This window comes from Choloepus didactylus, chromosome 19, assembly GCF_015220235.1.
Source record: "Choloepus didactylus isolate mChoDid1 chromosome 19, mChoDid1.pri, whole genome shotgun sequence".
Lineage (NCBI taxonomy): Eukaryota > Metazoa > Chordata > Mammalia > Pilosa > Megalonychidae > Choloepus > Choloepus didactylus.
This window is the reverse complement of record NC_051325.1, coordinates 26,017,618-26,033,970: the sequence shown is the minus strand read 5'-3', so window position 1 is coordinate 26,033,970 and position 16,353 is coordinate 26,017,618. Positions and strand designations below refer to the sequence as shown.

Sequence of the window (16,353 nt, the reverse complement as noted above, 5' to 3'; positions counted from 1 at the left end):
ACCTAAACATTTTTTAGTTAAGAAGATCATAGGTCTTTTTGTGGTTATTTGCAATATATGGGACCATTGTTATATATTCTTTCACTCCCAGAACCCCAATATTTCAATCTAGAAATGACCCTTTGGCTCTTTGTACATGTAAAACCAAAAACCATATAATCGGGTATATAAAAAAGCACTGGGTGAAAAAGATTGATTTTATCAAGAAGACACTTTGCAATATGAATTTAAACCTATCATTAACAATAAACTCTTTCCTGATGTTCCTTGAGATATTAGCTATTAGTAATGTGAAGCCAGAATGATTAGGAAGATATTTGAAATATTAATTTCATCTCATTTTATCCTTTTTAAGTTTCCAGTTTTAACATTTCTAAGTTACAAAAGCAATTAGTATGTTAGTATATCTTTATATAAGTAGATGTATTCACATGTTCTGGGGGTACATGATCAAAACAGCTTGGAGGAGACCACCTACTTTGCTCATATGATTGCAAAGTAGATTACAGGACAAACATTTAATATGCATTTTTATGCATGACACATAGAATACAATAAATGTTTACCACTGAAAATGAAGTAATTTGCCTTCATTTTGATGCATTTCCACATACCTGGCACTAAACTGGTTTGTTACTATTGTTCTTGGAAGAATAGAGTCTATTGTATAAAATATTTTTCCTATGCTATATGCAGAACTCTCCTTTGTATTACAAATTATTTTTACCCTAGTATCTAAGCAACAAGTAAGCACTTATCTAAGTATAAAACCGATTTAATACAGAGAACTTGGGAGCCTTTTGAAACACACTGGCAATATTCCCATTGTTCTGAATGAAGTCGTAAACATATGATTGAACTATGAAAAACATTACATTCATCAGCCAATTATTGTTGTGAATACTTTTCAGAAAAGTGAAGTTTATGGATGACTTGAGTCGATAGTAGAAAAACGAATCCCTCTCATCCATCAGTTTTCTGCTATAGGTGGAAAAAACTGATGATGTTACAAAAACTCAGCAGAGATATGTGGAGGGGCTTCCCAAACCATTTTAACCTACCCTTTAACGAGAAACATAAAATTCTTGAACTTGCTTTTTATTTGCTCTTTCGCTAGATGCATTGGAAATAGGAAAGATCTAACAGTTAACAGTATTGTCATTGATTCAACAAATATTTCTTGTGCTCCTACCATGTGCCTGCAAACACTGAGAATATGGTGGTGAACAAAACAAAGGCCCGGGATTCAGGAACCATAAAGTCTTCTTGGGGAGCTAGTCAATAAACATGTGACCTAACTCATGTGTAAATTGCAGGAAGTATTATGAAAAAGAGGAATGGCTTACTGCTGTTAAAAATAAGGGAAGCTCATACCAGAAAAAGAAAAAAGCCTGTGCACAGCCCTGTGGCTGGAAAGAATGTGCCAAGTGTGAGGAACTGAAAAAAGACCACTGCTTTCAAGTATAAAAAGAAAACAGGAGAGATGGATTTAGAAAGACTTACAAAGATTTATTTCCTCTGCAGTTGCTCCTGATTTTACCCATACTGGGTAACATCTTGCAAAATTTAATGATCAAAATTTTATACATATTATTATAAACCGAGCTGAGAGAAAGAAGGAGTAAAAAATGAAGCTGAGTCAAAACACAAATTCATAAACCAATTCTCTGTTAATTGCAATTTTCTAAACAATTGGATTCTAGCAATTCAGTTAGTAAGCGTAGAGCATTTACAATCCTCTGTTTCTATTCTAGGTTCAAATTTTCAGGTCAGAATATTAACTAGAGACGCTTTATAAGGAAAAAGAGATTCAAATAACAGGAACCATGTTATATATATATGGTGGAGATATATATATATATCTTTAGTAAATTAAATGTAATGACTATTTTCTGAAAACAAATTTGGGGATTTTTTAAAGAAATATAATCAGCCTCCATCTAAAGTTTTGGGAAATCATTCACAGTTAAGTATAATTTACTTCGAGGGCTTGTAGAGTTAGAATGTTCTTAAGAGATCTGAAAACGAAAGAGTTTTGGAGCTAAGAAATACATGTTTCTTTGAATTGACTATGGCATGCAAAGAATATATTTTAAATTCTCATGGTAATTTATATCTATAGTACAGGGGCTCTAGAAAATATCCACTAATTAGCAAAAAAAAAAAAAATTCTGAATATATTAATGAGTGTTTTAAACACTCTCCAGAAGAAAAGTGTTACATAAATTATAGATAGTACCGTCCATCTGGGAGCTTCATTGCAGGGCCAGCTCCCTTTCAGAATAGATTTAATTGTGTTCTGTAAATAGATACATTACCAGAAACACGGTGGATATCCTGTTGAGATTTTTTAAACATTATCTTTGTGCACATTGTTAGGGATAATTAATGCACTTGAACTTGTATCCTGGCCAACATGATCTATTGGAATAACACATTCCTTTAGAGGGTACCCCTTTAGAGATCACAGTTGTGTGCCCAAAGTTAACTCAATTGCTGAAAAATAGTACTCTATCTAAAAAGAGAGGCAAAGCAATTACTGTCCTCCTATTAAGAAACCAAACATATTTTCCAGTGAGACCTTTGAAAACCTTTCCATATTCAGAAAATTACCACTTTACCCACAAACTTTCTGAGAACCAAAAACAGTTTATTCATACCGAATTCTCTTTGATTTAAGGCCTATTAACTTGAAAAGAACTAAATAACATTTGGAATTAGATTCTAGTCTTGACATATTATTGGCATATGGATTTGCATTTTAATAGAAAAGCTAAGGGATAAATCCATGTATTTGTTTTAAGTAATAAGATTTACCTTAGTTGATAGATAAACTGATAATACAAAGTAATTATTTTGGATTTAAAGAATACTATAAATTTTATTTAAAAATACTATACAGATTACTAAAATAAAATTGATAAAATAATCTCATCACCCAGGACAACTATAGTATGTTGCCTTTCTCCTATGCTTTATATCTGAATATAAATCAGAAACATAAGAATTTTGTAGTTGTGATTCTTAAAATCTCTAATATTCAAATTCCATTTTAATACCACATTAAGTATTCATTTCATTATGAGTAGTTTACTTTTTATTATTTAATGTAGTCTGCAGCCAATTCAATTTTTATTTGTAGCTTATAAATCATTTTATAATTTATATCAAAGAGATTGAGAAGAGATTGAGTTCCTGAATTTACTGGGATACAATCCATCAATTTGTCAAGATAAAATCTATATGTGGACTCCATTCAGTACTCTCCTTCAATGAATTAAAATATTTTTAAAATAACATTTTTCTAATTGTTAAGATCTGTTCATTATAGAACATCTTTAAATATATAGAAATGTATAAAAAATAAAATAAAAACTGTCATCCAAAAGCTGGTATGAAAATTTAGTTTACTGAGTTACAGAATCAAATGCTCTAGGTTCAAAAAGTAGCGCCACCCTACCCTGGCCCCATTTGCTAACTGAACACCTTAGACAAGTTTTGTAAACTTGTGGCATGTTAGTGTTCCTATCTGTAAAAAGGGGACAATGACAGTGCTGACCTCATAGAGGTGTTGCAGGGATTAAATGAGAACATTCAAGTAAAGCTTATAAAACTATACACCTGGCATACTGTAAGGGCTCCTTAAATATTCATTCTTATTTACCTTCTGAATTTTTGTGTGTATATATATGTTTTATATTCTTTTCTTATTATTTTTAATTTGGCATCAAGTTGTATGTAGGTTTGGGAACCTTTTATTTAACTTATTATGGAAACTTTCAAGCACATAGAATAATAGAAGAGTTTAATAAAACCACTTCTCTACTACAAAGTGTCAATAATCGTCAACTTCTGGCCAATATAATTTTATCCGTACCCCGACACACTACCACACCCCCTGATTATTTTTGTACAGTAAATTCCAGACACCACATCATTTCATCCTTAAATATGACTGTAGTGTCTTTAAAAGATTAGGACTCTTTATTTTAAAACATGAATACAATTTTTTATTGCAGCCAAAATAATTAACAGACATTCTTAGAAGTATTCACTCAGTGTTCAGATTTCCATAATTATCTCATAAATATTTTTTAAGTTTGCTCAAACCAGTACTTGATTTTTAAAACTTAATATTTTAAATAACTCTTAATCCAGCATTGACAGGACCGATCTCAAGTTTGCACTACATTCATCTCCTGTTCCCCTACCCCTCTCGGCCCATTCCCAATCATGTCACCTCTGCTCTTCTGTGATCTGTGATTTTGCACATTTGCCATTTTTGTGCCTCTTCAGTCTCTGCCCTGCTTACTGGATGTTAATACTTCACTCCTTCACAGTGTTTTCCTAACTTCAGGTTGTGATCAGTTAAGCCTTTGTGGATTCAAGTTTGTGCATTATAGTCAGGATTTTTTTTAATTCATAGAACAGAATAGGATTGAAATGTTCAGAGTCCATGCCACATAGTAAGGTTGTTTGCTAAAATTTTTATTTCGTTTGTGATTGTGTGTGTGCATGCCATGTGTGCCTGTGTACGTTTGTTCTAGATCATGATGAATATCTAAATGTGCTTATGTTCAAGAAAGTTTGGAAGGCATCAGTCATGTTGGGCAAGAAAAAAATGAGACAAAGAAAATCAGCTGTATTGAAATGTTTTCCTTTTTCTATGTACCAACATTCAACTGGCAGTGAAAATAATGTATTATTCACATTCTCTCCTGAATCTGTCCCCTTTAATTGAAATCCTTATTCACAGCTGGTAAACAAATAATAGTTGAGTTTTCAGTAAAACCTATTGTTCTGTGAAATTATGTCATTGATATCTTCTGTAACTGACTCAAATCAAATTCAGCATTTCATGGGAAACATGTAACACGTTTTCACTCTCAACTTCCACCTTCCTCATAAACTGCATTGATTCATTTAAACCATATTTACTGAACACCTACTATATGTCACACACTGGAGACAGAGCAGTTAACATGCTGCACGCAAGTCCTAGCTTGTGTGGATCTGCAGGTTAGCAAGGAATCCAGAGATTTATACAGCTGTGAGCACATAAGATTAAGTTGAGTGTTGAAATGTGAGAGAAGCGAGAAGTAATGGGGTCATTGAGTAAGACAAAACCCAGTTTAGGGGGAAGGAAAGACTTTCTAGAGGAAGAAAAGAAAGAAGAAAAAAAGAAATCAGAGATGAAAGACAATTATTGATATCCTTTAGATAAAATATATTCATGTGTTTGCTGGGTGAGATGAAGAGAGGAAGCTCTATTTAATAGGGAGAATGGGAGAACATATTTGGGATTCACTAAATCCAGTAAAGCCGATGCACTTGCGTTGGCTGACAGAGCCATTGAGCATTTGCTTGTGACTGATTTTTAAATCCTTTTCCCTGTGTCACTCAGCCACCCAGTGGGTTAGAGAGATCATTTTTGGTCACCTACAAAACTATTTAAAGAGATGTGGGTGGTGAGCTCAGAGAGATGCACATCGTGTAGCCAAAGGGATTTCTTTCTTTTTGGAAACCAAATGGAATGCTGGAAACCTGTTTACAGGTTGTACATGTCCCCATTTTATGAGTAGCAAAACACCTCTAAAACAATTTCCCCTTGTTCTTGGCCTCTTGTGCTCATGATTTCAAAGTTGGTGTCCAAGTAACTAAACCTAATGATGTATCATTCTGTGTTGTTGGGTTGTCTCAAAATTCTATTTTGCAAAATAGAATAGCAGAATACATTTTCCCCCTCTCTATAAATGGATCTAGTAAAGGAAATGTTACTTCATTTATTCATTCCACATGGAACTCCTGACATATGCCAAGTGGTGAGGTAAGTTCTCTTATCTTTCAGCAAACAGGTTACAACTTCAGACAATAATTTAGACAATAATTTTTAGACACTTCTATAAAAGTACATTTCAAAAGATAGGAATACGGTAAACGGAAGGGTGTTGTCTCCAGTTTAAGGGCTTGAAAATAAAAATAAGTATGTAAACACATACCTGAAACAGGAAAATGGCATGAAAAATGTCCTTCCTGTTAATAAAGTCTTGAATACATGTTTCCGGTTTCCATGGAAACCCAACCAAACAGAAAAATAAGTCATAGTCGTGGCTTTTTATATCAGTGACTTACTTCCCAAACAATAGGACCAGGAGTAATCAGTGAGAAATAATGATTGGTGCTGCCCTATTTATGAAAACTGTTTTCCAGTTTATGAAATCATTTAAACCAGAAGGAATACCATTTAAAGAAAATGGCAAAAAAAGTGTTCATTTTTGCAGTTTTTGTCTCTAGGTTCTTTATTTTTAAAAAATATATACTTTCGAAAATCTACCAAATGGGCCTCTCCTAGGTCTAACTTATCTTAGTAAATCTTAAGGAAATTGCTTTAACATCCTTTAGCAGGCGAAACCTCTTAAACTGAAGATAAAATGGAAAAACAACAGGAAATAAAGCTTTTGAAACCCCAAAGCCGATATCCAAATGAACTCTGTGGTTAGCTTCATAGGGCTGTCCTGAATGTTTGCCCTTACCTCCTAGAAGAAAGAAAGAAAAAGTGGAAAGAAGAGAGGGAGGGAGGGAGGAAGGAAGGAAGGAGAAAGTGGGAGAGGAAGAGGGGAGGAGGAAGGGAGAAAGTAAAGAAAGGAAAAAGAGAGAGAAAGGAAAAACTGGGAGGAAGGAAGATAGGGAGACAGATTATTTGCTGACCCTGTTGTTTGTATTTTGCAGAACGATTCAATACCTCAAGAAGATTTCACTCCAGAAGTGTACAGAGTTTTCCTGAATAACCTTTGCCCTCGCCCTGAAATTGACAACATCTTTTCTGAATTGTAAGAGGAGACATTTTAACCCACTTCTTTGCAGCCAGGGCAGGGTTTTGAGCAGACAGAAGGGGAGATGTGAGAACATCTTCCTAAACCGTGTATAGCAGCTGTGGTCCTGGGTAATTTGTTCAAGATCAGCAGGCATTCTTGTTCCTGAGGTAAAACCACTGCTTTTAAAGTGTGGAAGTTTGCTGTGGTTTATTACTGGGTGGTTTGAAGATTATGATAGAACAAGGAGGTATTTTAACTGAGAGGAGGCAGACTGCTCTAGCAGAAAAATGTTAAAAATGATAAGCTTCCATAGGCATTACAAAGAAAGAGAAGAAGAAGAAGAAAAGCAACAAATAAACAAACCAAGACACAAAGGCAAATGTGGGAAGTAGCAGTCAACTTTCTTGAAATACTGACATCTTCAAAATGGCAGAAAATCCATCCAAAATTGATAAACAGAATGAAAGTTTCTTCATATTGAGGATAGGCAAACATTGTGGCTGAGGACATTGGATATTTTTACTTTGTGATGTCTGTTACCTTCAGATATTTATTGAACATCTGCCATATTCGTATAATTGAACTTGTCATTGGGTTGTCAATAGCTTGAAATGGGAAATTTGAATCACACTATATTAAAGAGTTAGTTAATATACCCTTATTAAAGTATAACTTTAATGAAAAGAAAAATACAGCCAAATAGGTTGTTTACTATTTTTTTTTTAGTAATAAGAAATAAATACATCTTTAAAAGATTAAGTGGGATATGGAAATTTGATGACTAAATCAAAAGAAACCAAAAGTTTAGTGTTGCATTCAAAAAATCAGCCATATCTCTGTGTTCAGTTTAGAGTGGTGCATCCTTATGCATGTGATGCAGTGTTTTCCTGCTGAGGATTTTCTCACATATTTGGTTTTATTCAGAGGCACTGGGATTTAATGGTGGCGATTATAGAAATTATGGTGGAAAAGTAGTGTTTTTAGGACAATATAGCATGATTTTATCTGACATGGCAGGATTCTGTTTCCTTGTAGCTAAAAGAAAATTTATGAATGAGACTTGGTAAACTTATTCTAAACTCTAATTATTAGACTTATTCTAATTTCTTGGTTGTTAATTGTTTTTAGTGGTGCCAAAAGCAAACCATACCTTACCGTTGATCAGATGATGGATTTTATCAACCTCAAACAGCGAGATCCCCGGCTAAATGAAATACTTTATCCACCATTAAAACAAGAGCAAGTCCAAGTGTTGATTGAGAAGTATGAACCCAACAGTAGCCTTGCCAAGAAAGGTCAGTGTCCTTTGCTCCGTAACATGGGCAAACTCTAGTTTTCAATTGCGACTGGGTCACACCCTGGTTCTTAGTGACCTCAAGGTTTACTTTAGGTCAGTTTCCTCCATTTGCATGCTTGCTTTCTTTTCTGTTTTAATTCACTGATGATTCAATATGCAGTAGATTATTTTAACTTCAGTATGTAATATTTTTATATGCCTCTGACATTGTTTTTAAAAACTGCTGAATCATTTGTTTTAGATGTACTCAGTGACTGCATCTTTCTCAAACAAGAAATTCATTGTTAATTATCTTAAATGTTACCATTTTATATTTGTTTCTAGAAAGTCTGTGAAGTGGCCCACAGATTTTTCTAAATCTCTAACACTAAAGAGGATATTCGGTCATTATATCCTTATTTTATTCCTGTCTACACTAGCTGATGAATTTTTCCACCTAGAAGAATATCTGAAATTTGTCCTTCTATGTAAAAAAAAAATTAATTTTTGTAGGAATAAATAATTAGCACAAAAATTGATATCAGAAAGATAGCCCTAGGTTACCTGGAAGTTATTCAGAAATATATATGTTTGATTCTGGAGAAACGAATTGCCAAAATAAGATCATGAATATTTAATGTCCTGAAGTTTTCAATTCTATGTATTAGTATTGTCCCTGAATAGGAGCTTCAACTGTTTCTCCATCCTTAAGACCAGGTCTCACCTGGGTGGAAATACCATCACTGAGAAAACCAGTGGGTTATCAATGATTGTATTGTGAAATTTCCTAGTTATTCCATAGAGAGGAAAATAAAGCACAATTAATCAACTATTAAGAAGAAATAAATTTGTTAGCTAGCAAGCTTCTAGTTGTTAATCAAAATGGTTATCATAAAAGTAGATTGCAAAGTCTTTTAACGTATTTATTCTGGTGCTCTACATGAAAAACAAACGTATTACATATAAAAGTATAATCATATAATTAATTGTATCCTATATATTGTTTGCTGGGAATTTATAGGTGAAATTTTTCTGTATTCATTTATTTTCGTGCTCGAGCACTTTGCCTTTGCTGCTGTCATCGTTCTCACTCCGAGGAAAAAGCTGATAAAACAATGGGTCTTGGCACCGCGGGCTCTGCCTATCTGAGCCTATTTAAATATGATGCCCTTTCTCTCAAAGGCCTCCTAAAAAGCCCCTCTTTTCTTTAGAAACTGCAGGAAAGGGTCCTCACCTCCTTTTAGGGTCATTTACCTTCTCCCCTGTGGTGACTTGAAACTATATGTGCCCTGGAAAAGCGTGTTCTTAAAGCTAATCCATTCCCATAGGTGTGGACCCATTTTAAGTAGAACCTCTTGATGGGGTTACTTTACTTAAGGTGTGACCCACCTCATTCGGGATGGGTCTTAATCCTCTTACTGGAGTCCTTTATAAAAGGTATGAATACAGAGAGAGAAAAAAAGCCACAGAAGCAAGAAGCTGAAATCAGCGAAAGCCAGAAGTGAAAGGAGAGACCAGCAGACGCCACCATGTGCCTTGCCCTGTGGCAGAGGAGTCCAGGATCGCCAGCAGCTGGGGTTCAGGAAGAAATCATCATCTTGATCATGCCTTGATTTGGACATTTTCACAGCCTCAAAACTGTAAGCTTGTAAGCTAATAAATTCCCTTTGTTAGAAACCAACCCATTTCATGGTATGTGCTTTAAGCAGCCTAGGAAACTAAAACATTTCCCAAACAGAACTCTTCTCTGCTTGTGCTAATAATGATTTCTACTCATCATTAAGCAGGAATAGCTTGGCAGTTCCTTTCTGAAACCAGCACGTCTTCAAAATAAAAGCTAATGCAGTGTTATAACAAATCCAATGAGACTTCTAAAAACAGCCCATGGCCCTAAGGAAAACAAAAGGCATTTTTTAAACCAGTGAGGCACATCAAAGCATAGATATTGCCCTTTTCTCCTTCTTTCACATCCTCTGCTGATTGCCTGGCTTCAGCTGGTATCTGATGCTGCCACACATCGTACTCTGATGAGTTGAATGGAACAGAGGAGACAAAAGGGAAAAAAATGGAACAGGTTATTACAAAACTGCATAATCCTAGAAGAACTGATTTTGATTCCATTGAAAAGGAAGATAATGTCTCTTAGCATTTGCAAGATTATTTAGTGCTATCTTTCAGGTGTATAGTTATGAATTCCACAATCACAAGCACACAATATTCATGTATATTTTAAAAGGCAACTTTAATTATTATTATATAATTCAACATGATATCAATTAAGAAACTATGTTTGCCTGTTAAGCAAGATAAGAGTGGCAATACAGGTTATGGTTACTTGCATATTCTGGAGCCTGATTAACTGGTTTCAGAGTTGGATCCACCACTAACTACTTGTATGATCTTCGTACTTAACATCCCTGCCTCATTATTATTTCATCTCCAAAACTGAGCAGGAAGGAATTCCTCATTGATTTGTGAATTTGAATTTGATAATGCCTGCAAAGCACTCAGAAGAGCGTCTGGCTCTTAATATGCTGAATAAGAGTCAACTCTTCCCTCACTGTATTGAAGTAAATAGTGTGTTGGTTTTAAGTTTTCTGGTGTTTCTGTCTGTTTTTTCTATGCAATCACAGGACTGCTACACTTTAGACTTTCTTTCCTTTCCCCCAACACCTACAAGATGGGCCTTTTCATGATGAAATACTCAATATGGATTTGTAGGTGTGATCTAATCATTGAATGAAAGTATTTGTGCCCCAGTGTATTTCTTGAGAATGGTCCCTACTGGTCTCTGTCCCAAGGGATTTAGGCTGGCACCATCTCCACCAAAAGATCCATCTAGCACATAGCAAGGAGAGGAGCTTTGGAATCCAACAGCTCGAATGTGGCTGGAGAGCTGGGCACCTATGATATTGGGAATGCAGCCTCAGTCACTTGGGCAATTCCAATGCTGATTCAGCAGATCTGGCAGGCTAGATGTGTAGCTTCTTTCTTCTCCAAAATTCGTATGGAAGAAATGCAAGTCATCAAAAATGAGAAGAAAGTAGCCAAATTACAAAACATCTTAGTGAAATCACTTCAACTCTAAGTTATGTTCCCAAAAAAGAAGCTCAGGATAGCTGCCTTATTTGAATGATAACGTGAGATTATGTATACTAAATGCTCAGTTCAGCACATAATAGGCATTCAATAAATAATATAAATTATTATTTAAGCAGCCAAAATTTAAAGCAGGCAAGAAACAAAGCAATCCATGGTGTTCTACTCTGCAAAAACAAACTTAATAGCAAACCTTCTGTTTTTATTTACCCGTGCCTTTTGTATTCACTGAATCTTTAGTGAAAAACAAGAGACTATGGACTACGACAGATGCAAAGATAAAACCCATGCCATGTAGGGGCTTACACTCTTTAAAAATAAGATATGAATGTAAATAACTCTATGTCACTATGTGGTATGTTCCATAGTTAGTGCTTCTCAAACTTTAATGTGTATCCAGACCTCACCGGGATCTTGTTAAAATGCCAATTCTGATTCACTAGGTCTGGGATGAGGCCCAGGGTCTTCATTTTTAACAAGTTCCTAAGTGATGCTGAGCTTCTGCTCCATGGACCACACTTTGAGTAGCAACATTGTAAATGGTATGGTACAGAGAAAGTGCAGCAAGAGAGAAATGGAGAGATTTCTTCCTGCAGGGAAATTTCATGGAAGCAATAGCATTTGGGCTGAACAGGATTTCAACAGGGATGAATTGGAGACTTTGTAGGGAAAAGGAGTATCATCCTTTAATTTATTCACTCACTCCTTCAGCAGATGTTTCTTGAGCACTCTTACATATTTGGCACAAAGATCTCGTGAACAGCTCAGAAGCTAAGTCTAAAGCGGCCTGCGGAAAGGCAGCTGCATTTGGATGGAGGGCCAAGATGAACATTTTTCTAAATTTTGGAGAACTCCCTATTAGCCGCTTAGAGTAAACCTTACTTTTCAATCACAGCCTTTATTTCTTAACCCAACAATTCCAGTAAGAAAGTAATGTTGAAATTGGAATACTTGGCACCAAGTCATTTTGTTTGCTGCTTTTGCACTATGTAAAGAAAGAAAACTAGAGAAGATTGATTGTGCTAACTGTCATTTCATAGTCAAGAGAATGACGATTTTGAAATCTTTATCTGTGGAACTGAAAAATTGCTGGTTTAGACCTCAATTTTTTAGTAACTAACAATTGGCAGTATATTTTTTTCCAAAAATGAAAATTAATTTTTAATTCAATTTTGCAGTTCATAACACTTGATCCTTTAACTTTAGGATTTCTTCAGGAGCTCTTTTTCGTTTGCTTCTTCCTTATTTATAAAGTGACTGAAAATGACCTCTGTCAATCCATTTTCTGAACACTTGAGTGTAGATTTATACATTAGGCTCCTTGAACACTTGTTACAGCCAGGTACATTTCTTAAGAACAAGGATATTCACTTATGCCGCAATCTCAAGTGCAGTTATCAAGTTCAAGAAACTTCATGTTGATATAAAGCTATAGTCTATATTCCAGTTTTTTCATATGTCCTGTGAATGCCCCTTTGAGCCTTTTCCCCTCCATTGTTAGATTCCATTCAAGATTATGTATTGCATTTAATTGTTATTGTCTCTTTATTTGCTCTTTCTTTTTAATTGTGGAAACATATATACAACATAAGCTTTCCCATCTCAGCCACTTCTAAACATACCGTCAGTGGAATTAACTACATTCACACTATTGCATTACCCACACCACCTTCCATTACTAAAACTTTCCCATATTCCCAAACAGAAACCCTACACCCATTATGTATTAATTCCCCACCCCCTTTCCCCCTGCCCCTGGAAGCCTGTAGTCTAAATTCTGCCTGTATTCTAAATTCTGTCTCTGGAATATTCTCCAGTATTTTCTTTGTGGTTACTATGGGGCTTAAATTTACCACACTAAATCTGTAAGAATTTTGTTTGCTTTGATACAAACTTTGATACTATATGCAAACTATGTTCCTATAACTCTCTGTCCCCTACCTTTTTGTAGTTATTGTCACAAATTACATGTTATATAACATACATCTGAAACCACTGATAAAACATTACATATTATGCATTTGCCCTTTAGATCCTGCAGGAAATAAAAAGTGGAGTTATAAACCAAAAATACTGTAGTACTGGCATTTGTATTTACCAGAGATCTCACTGGAGATCTTTGTTTTTTCATGTAGCTTCAATCTATTGTTTATTGTCCTTTCCTTTCAACCTGGAGATCTTTATTTCTTCATGTCGCTTCAGTCTATTGTCTATTGTCCTTTCCTTTCAACCTGCGGAACTCTCTTTAGCATCTCCTGCAGGGCCAGTCTAGTGCTGACAAGCTCCCTCAACCTCTGTTTATAGAGGGTTGTCTTAATCTCCCTCCCTTTCTTTTGAAAGATAGTTTCTCTGGATAGAGAATTCTTTGTTGACAATTTTTTGCTTTCAGCACTTTAAATATGTCACCCCACTGGCTTCTTGCCTCCATGGTTTCCTATAAAAAATCAGCACTTAATCTTATCGAGGCTCCCTTGTGTACATGGCACGTTGCTTCTCTCTCTGGCTTTCAGAACTCTCTTTATCTTAGTTATTTGACAGTTTAATTATAATAGATCATGGTGTTTATTTGGGTTTATACTGTTTGGAGTTTGTTTCACATTTTGGATGTGTATATTCATGGCTTTCATTAAATTTGGGAAGTTTCCTGCCATTATTTCTTTGAATATTCTCTCTGCTCCTTTCTCTCTTTCTTCTCCTTCTGGGACTCCCACAATGTGTGTGTTGGTAAGCTTGATGGTTGCCCCTCTAGGTGCCTAGACTCTGTTCACTGTTTTTTCATTCTTTCCTCATTGTGCTCCTCAGACTGGATCATTTAAATTATCTTATCTTCAAGGGCACTGATTCTTTCTTGTGACAGCTCCAATCTGCTATTGAATGCCTCTAGGGAATTTTAAATTTCTCTTACTGTGGTCTTCTGTGTGGTTCCTTTTCATAATTTCCATCTCTGTATTGATAGTCTCCTTATGTTGTTTTACTGATTTCCTGCAGTGCTTTGTTCATGCTTTCCTTTAGCTCTTTGAGCATATTTAGGACCATTTTTAAAAAGTCTTTGTCTGGAATGTCCCAAGTGTGATCCTCCTCATTGATAGTTCCTAATGCTTTGATCTTCCCCTTTGCCTGGGTCATCACTTCTTGTTTCTTGGTATATTTTGTAACCCTTGGTGAAACTTGGACATTTTGATATTCTAATGTGTTATTACTGGAATTTAGCATCTGTTTCTTAAGCTTGTATTATGATTGAGCTTTCCTTGAATGCCAGGAGCTAAAAAAAGGAAAAAAGGAAACACCTTTCCTGATATTTGCAGATTGACATGTGTAGGCACTCTCCTTCAGAGCTTATCCACACAGTGTGTTTAGAGAAATGCTCCAGGCCAAAACTTAGAGGCATCCCTGATGCATTCTGTGCATGCATCTTGTCTTGGGCATGTGCGTGTGTAGCCTTAGGAACTCCCTGTTTTACATGGTTCTGAATATCCCCTCTTTCCTAGAAAACTATTTCCTCATGGTCCCAGGCACTGCACTACATGTCCTACAGCCAGCAATCTCTTGAGTGGAGCAATCCCAAGCACCACTTGACTGCTCTCCCACAGCATTCTGTGTAGGAAAGTTCTGTGAACTGCCTTCTACATGCAGGACGAGTCCCCAGGCCACCACTAGACAGATTGAGCCAGACATATATAGTCCCAGTATGTGCATCAGGGATATTCTGCTCTCTCTGGAACTGAGACAAGAGATCTGCACTAGGAGCTCGAGCCAGCTCCATTGCCAAACCAGTGAGGGCCGGGGGAGGGGCCAGCCAGGGTGCCAGGAGATCCTACCGCTTTTAAATAGCCTTTTTCTTGATTCGGTACTCACCCTGTTACTGCAGTCCTTTCACTGTTTTCTGGAGCTTTGAGAAACATGTTTCTGCCAGTTTTTGCTGATTGTTCAGAGCTTCTTGGGGGCAAGGAGCTCTGAAGCATCTCACACTGCCTTCTTGATTGGAGTGGGTCCTCCATGCATATACTCTTTTATATCAAGAAATTTACATTTTAAATCAGATGTTAACAAACAAATAAGTACTACACAAAGAGACAGCATACACTAACTTTTAATGTTTATATTCATTTATGTAATTTTTACATAAAACAAAACCTAAAAGTAAATGAAAAAGTTTCAATGTGACCATAAGGCTAAATGCCAAAACTGAAATATAAGTGAGCTGATGAAAAGTGCAGCACCTGGAAGTGTGGAATGAAAATACAGAAGAGACTATGAACTTTAATGTTTGTGGACTCTGCGGTAATTAGCATGTTGGCCACATTTCCAGATTGGAATTTCTGTTTCCAGAAATGTGTATATTGGTTATAAATAAAGAGAATGTTGCTGTGCAGTCTAAGGCCAAATGTTCAAATGTTTGGGTTCTGCAAAGGGAGCGTTTGAATCTTGTCACAGAGAATATTATTCTCAAGGGAGTTTGTTTTATTTTTACAATTTAAAAAGCACGCATTGAAAAATGCTGTGGCCCCCAGGTCAGCAAATGTGTCTTCCTTGCCATGTTGTTGGCATTGTAGATGTAAAAATGCTTAACACAGGAATACACAATGACCCCTGTCTCTTCCAAACAAAAGGGTCATGAATATCTTAGTTTGAAGACTACCATCTCCTAAATATCTATTTCTGTCACGTAAACTCTTCAGAAGAAAGCAGTGAGTAAAATGATCATGAAAAGTAAAACGATCATATTATTGTGACCAGAAACAGAATGATAAACTCTACAATTTATCTGATACCTCTGTAAATGAAGAGCACATTTCACTTAATTAAGCTGCCAAACCAAAAGAAAACAATTATGTCTGTCCATACTTGTGTTCTTCTGTGAAGAGCAAGTGCTCCTAAGTATGTTAAATATGTGAATTAATATAGCAGATTATAATACTAGCCAATATCATGTTAGCTATATTCCTTTTTGTTATCATCAGTTCTTCTTAATTTCTTTATAAGGTGTAGTATACACAAAATTTCCCCACTTTAAGTGTTGCAATTAAATCATAATGTAAAGCTATATAATCCCTTATAAGCTTGTGAGTAACTCACTGAATTCATAGTTTAATGGTTGAAAATCAAAATTAATAATGGCAAAGCAATTTTATTTTAAGCAAACCATAGAAGCTTGGGTATAGC

General features: G+C 35.6%; 1 protein-coding gene across 6 annotated transcripts in view; it reads left to right on the top strand.

Moving 5' to 3' along the window:
* Positions 1-16,353, top strand: part of PLCB1 (phospholipase C beta 1) — an 856,401-nt gene that overhangs the window by 505,804 nt on the left and 334,244 nt on the right. For all 6 annotated transcript variants that reach the window (XM_037811315.1, XM_037811314.1, XM_037811311.1 and 3 more), the window contains 2 exons: positions 6,730-6,830; positions 7,944-8,110. In XM_037811315.1, the coding sequence (XP_037667243.1) occupies positions 6,730-6,830; positions 7,944-8,110 (268 nt within the window). The remainder of the gene's footprint in view (positions 1-6,729; positions 6,831-7,943; positions 8,111-16,353) is intronic.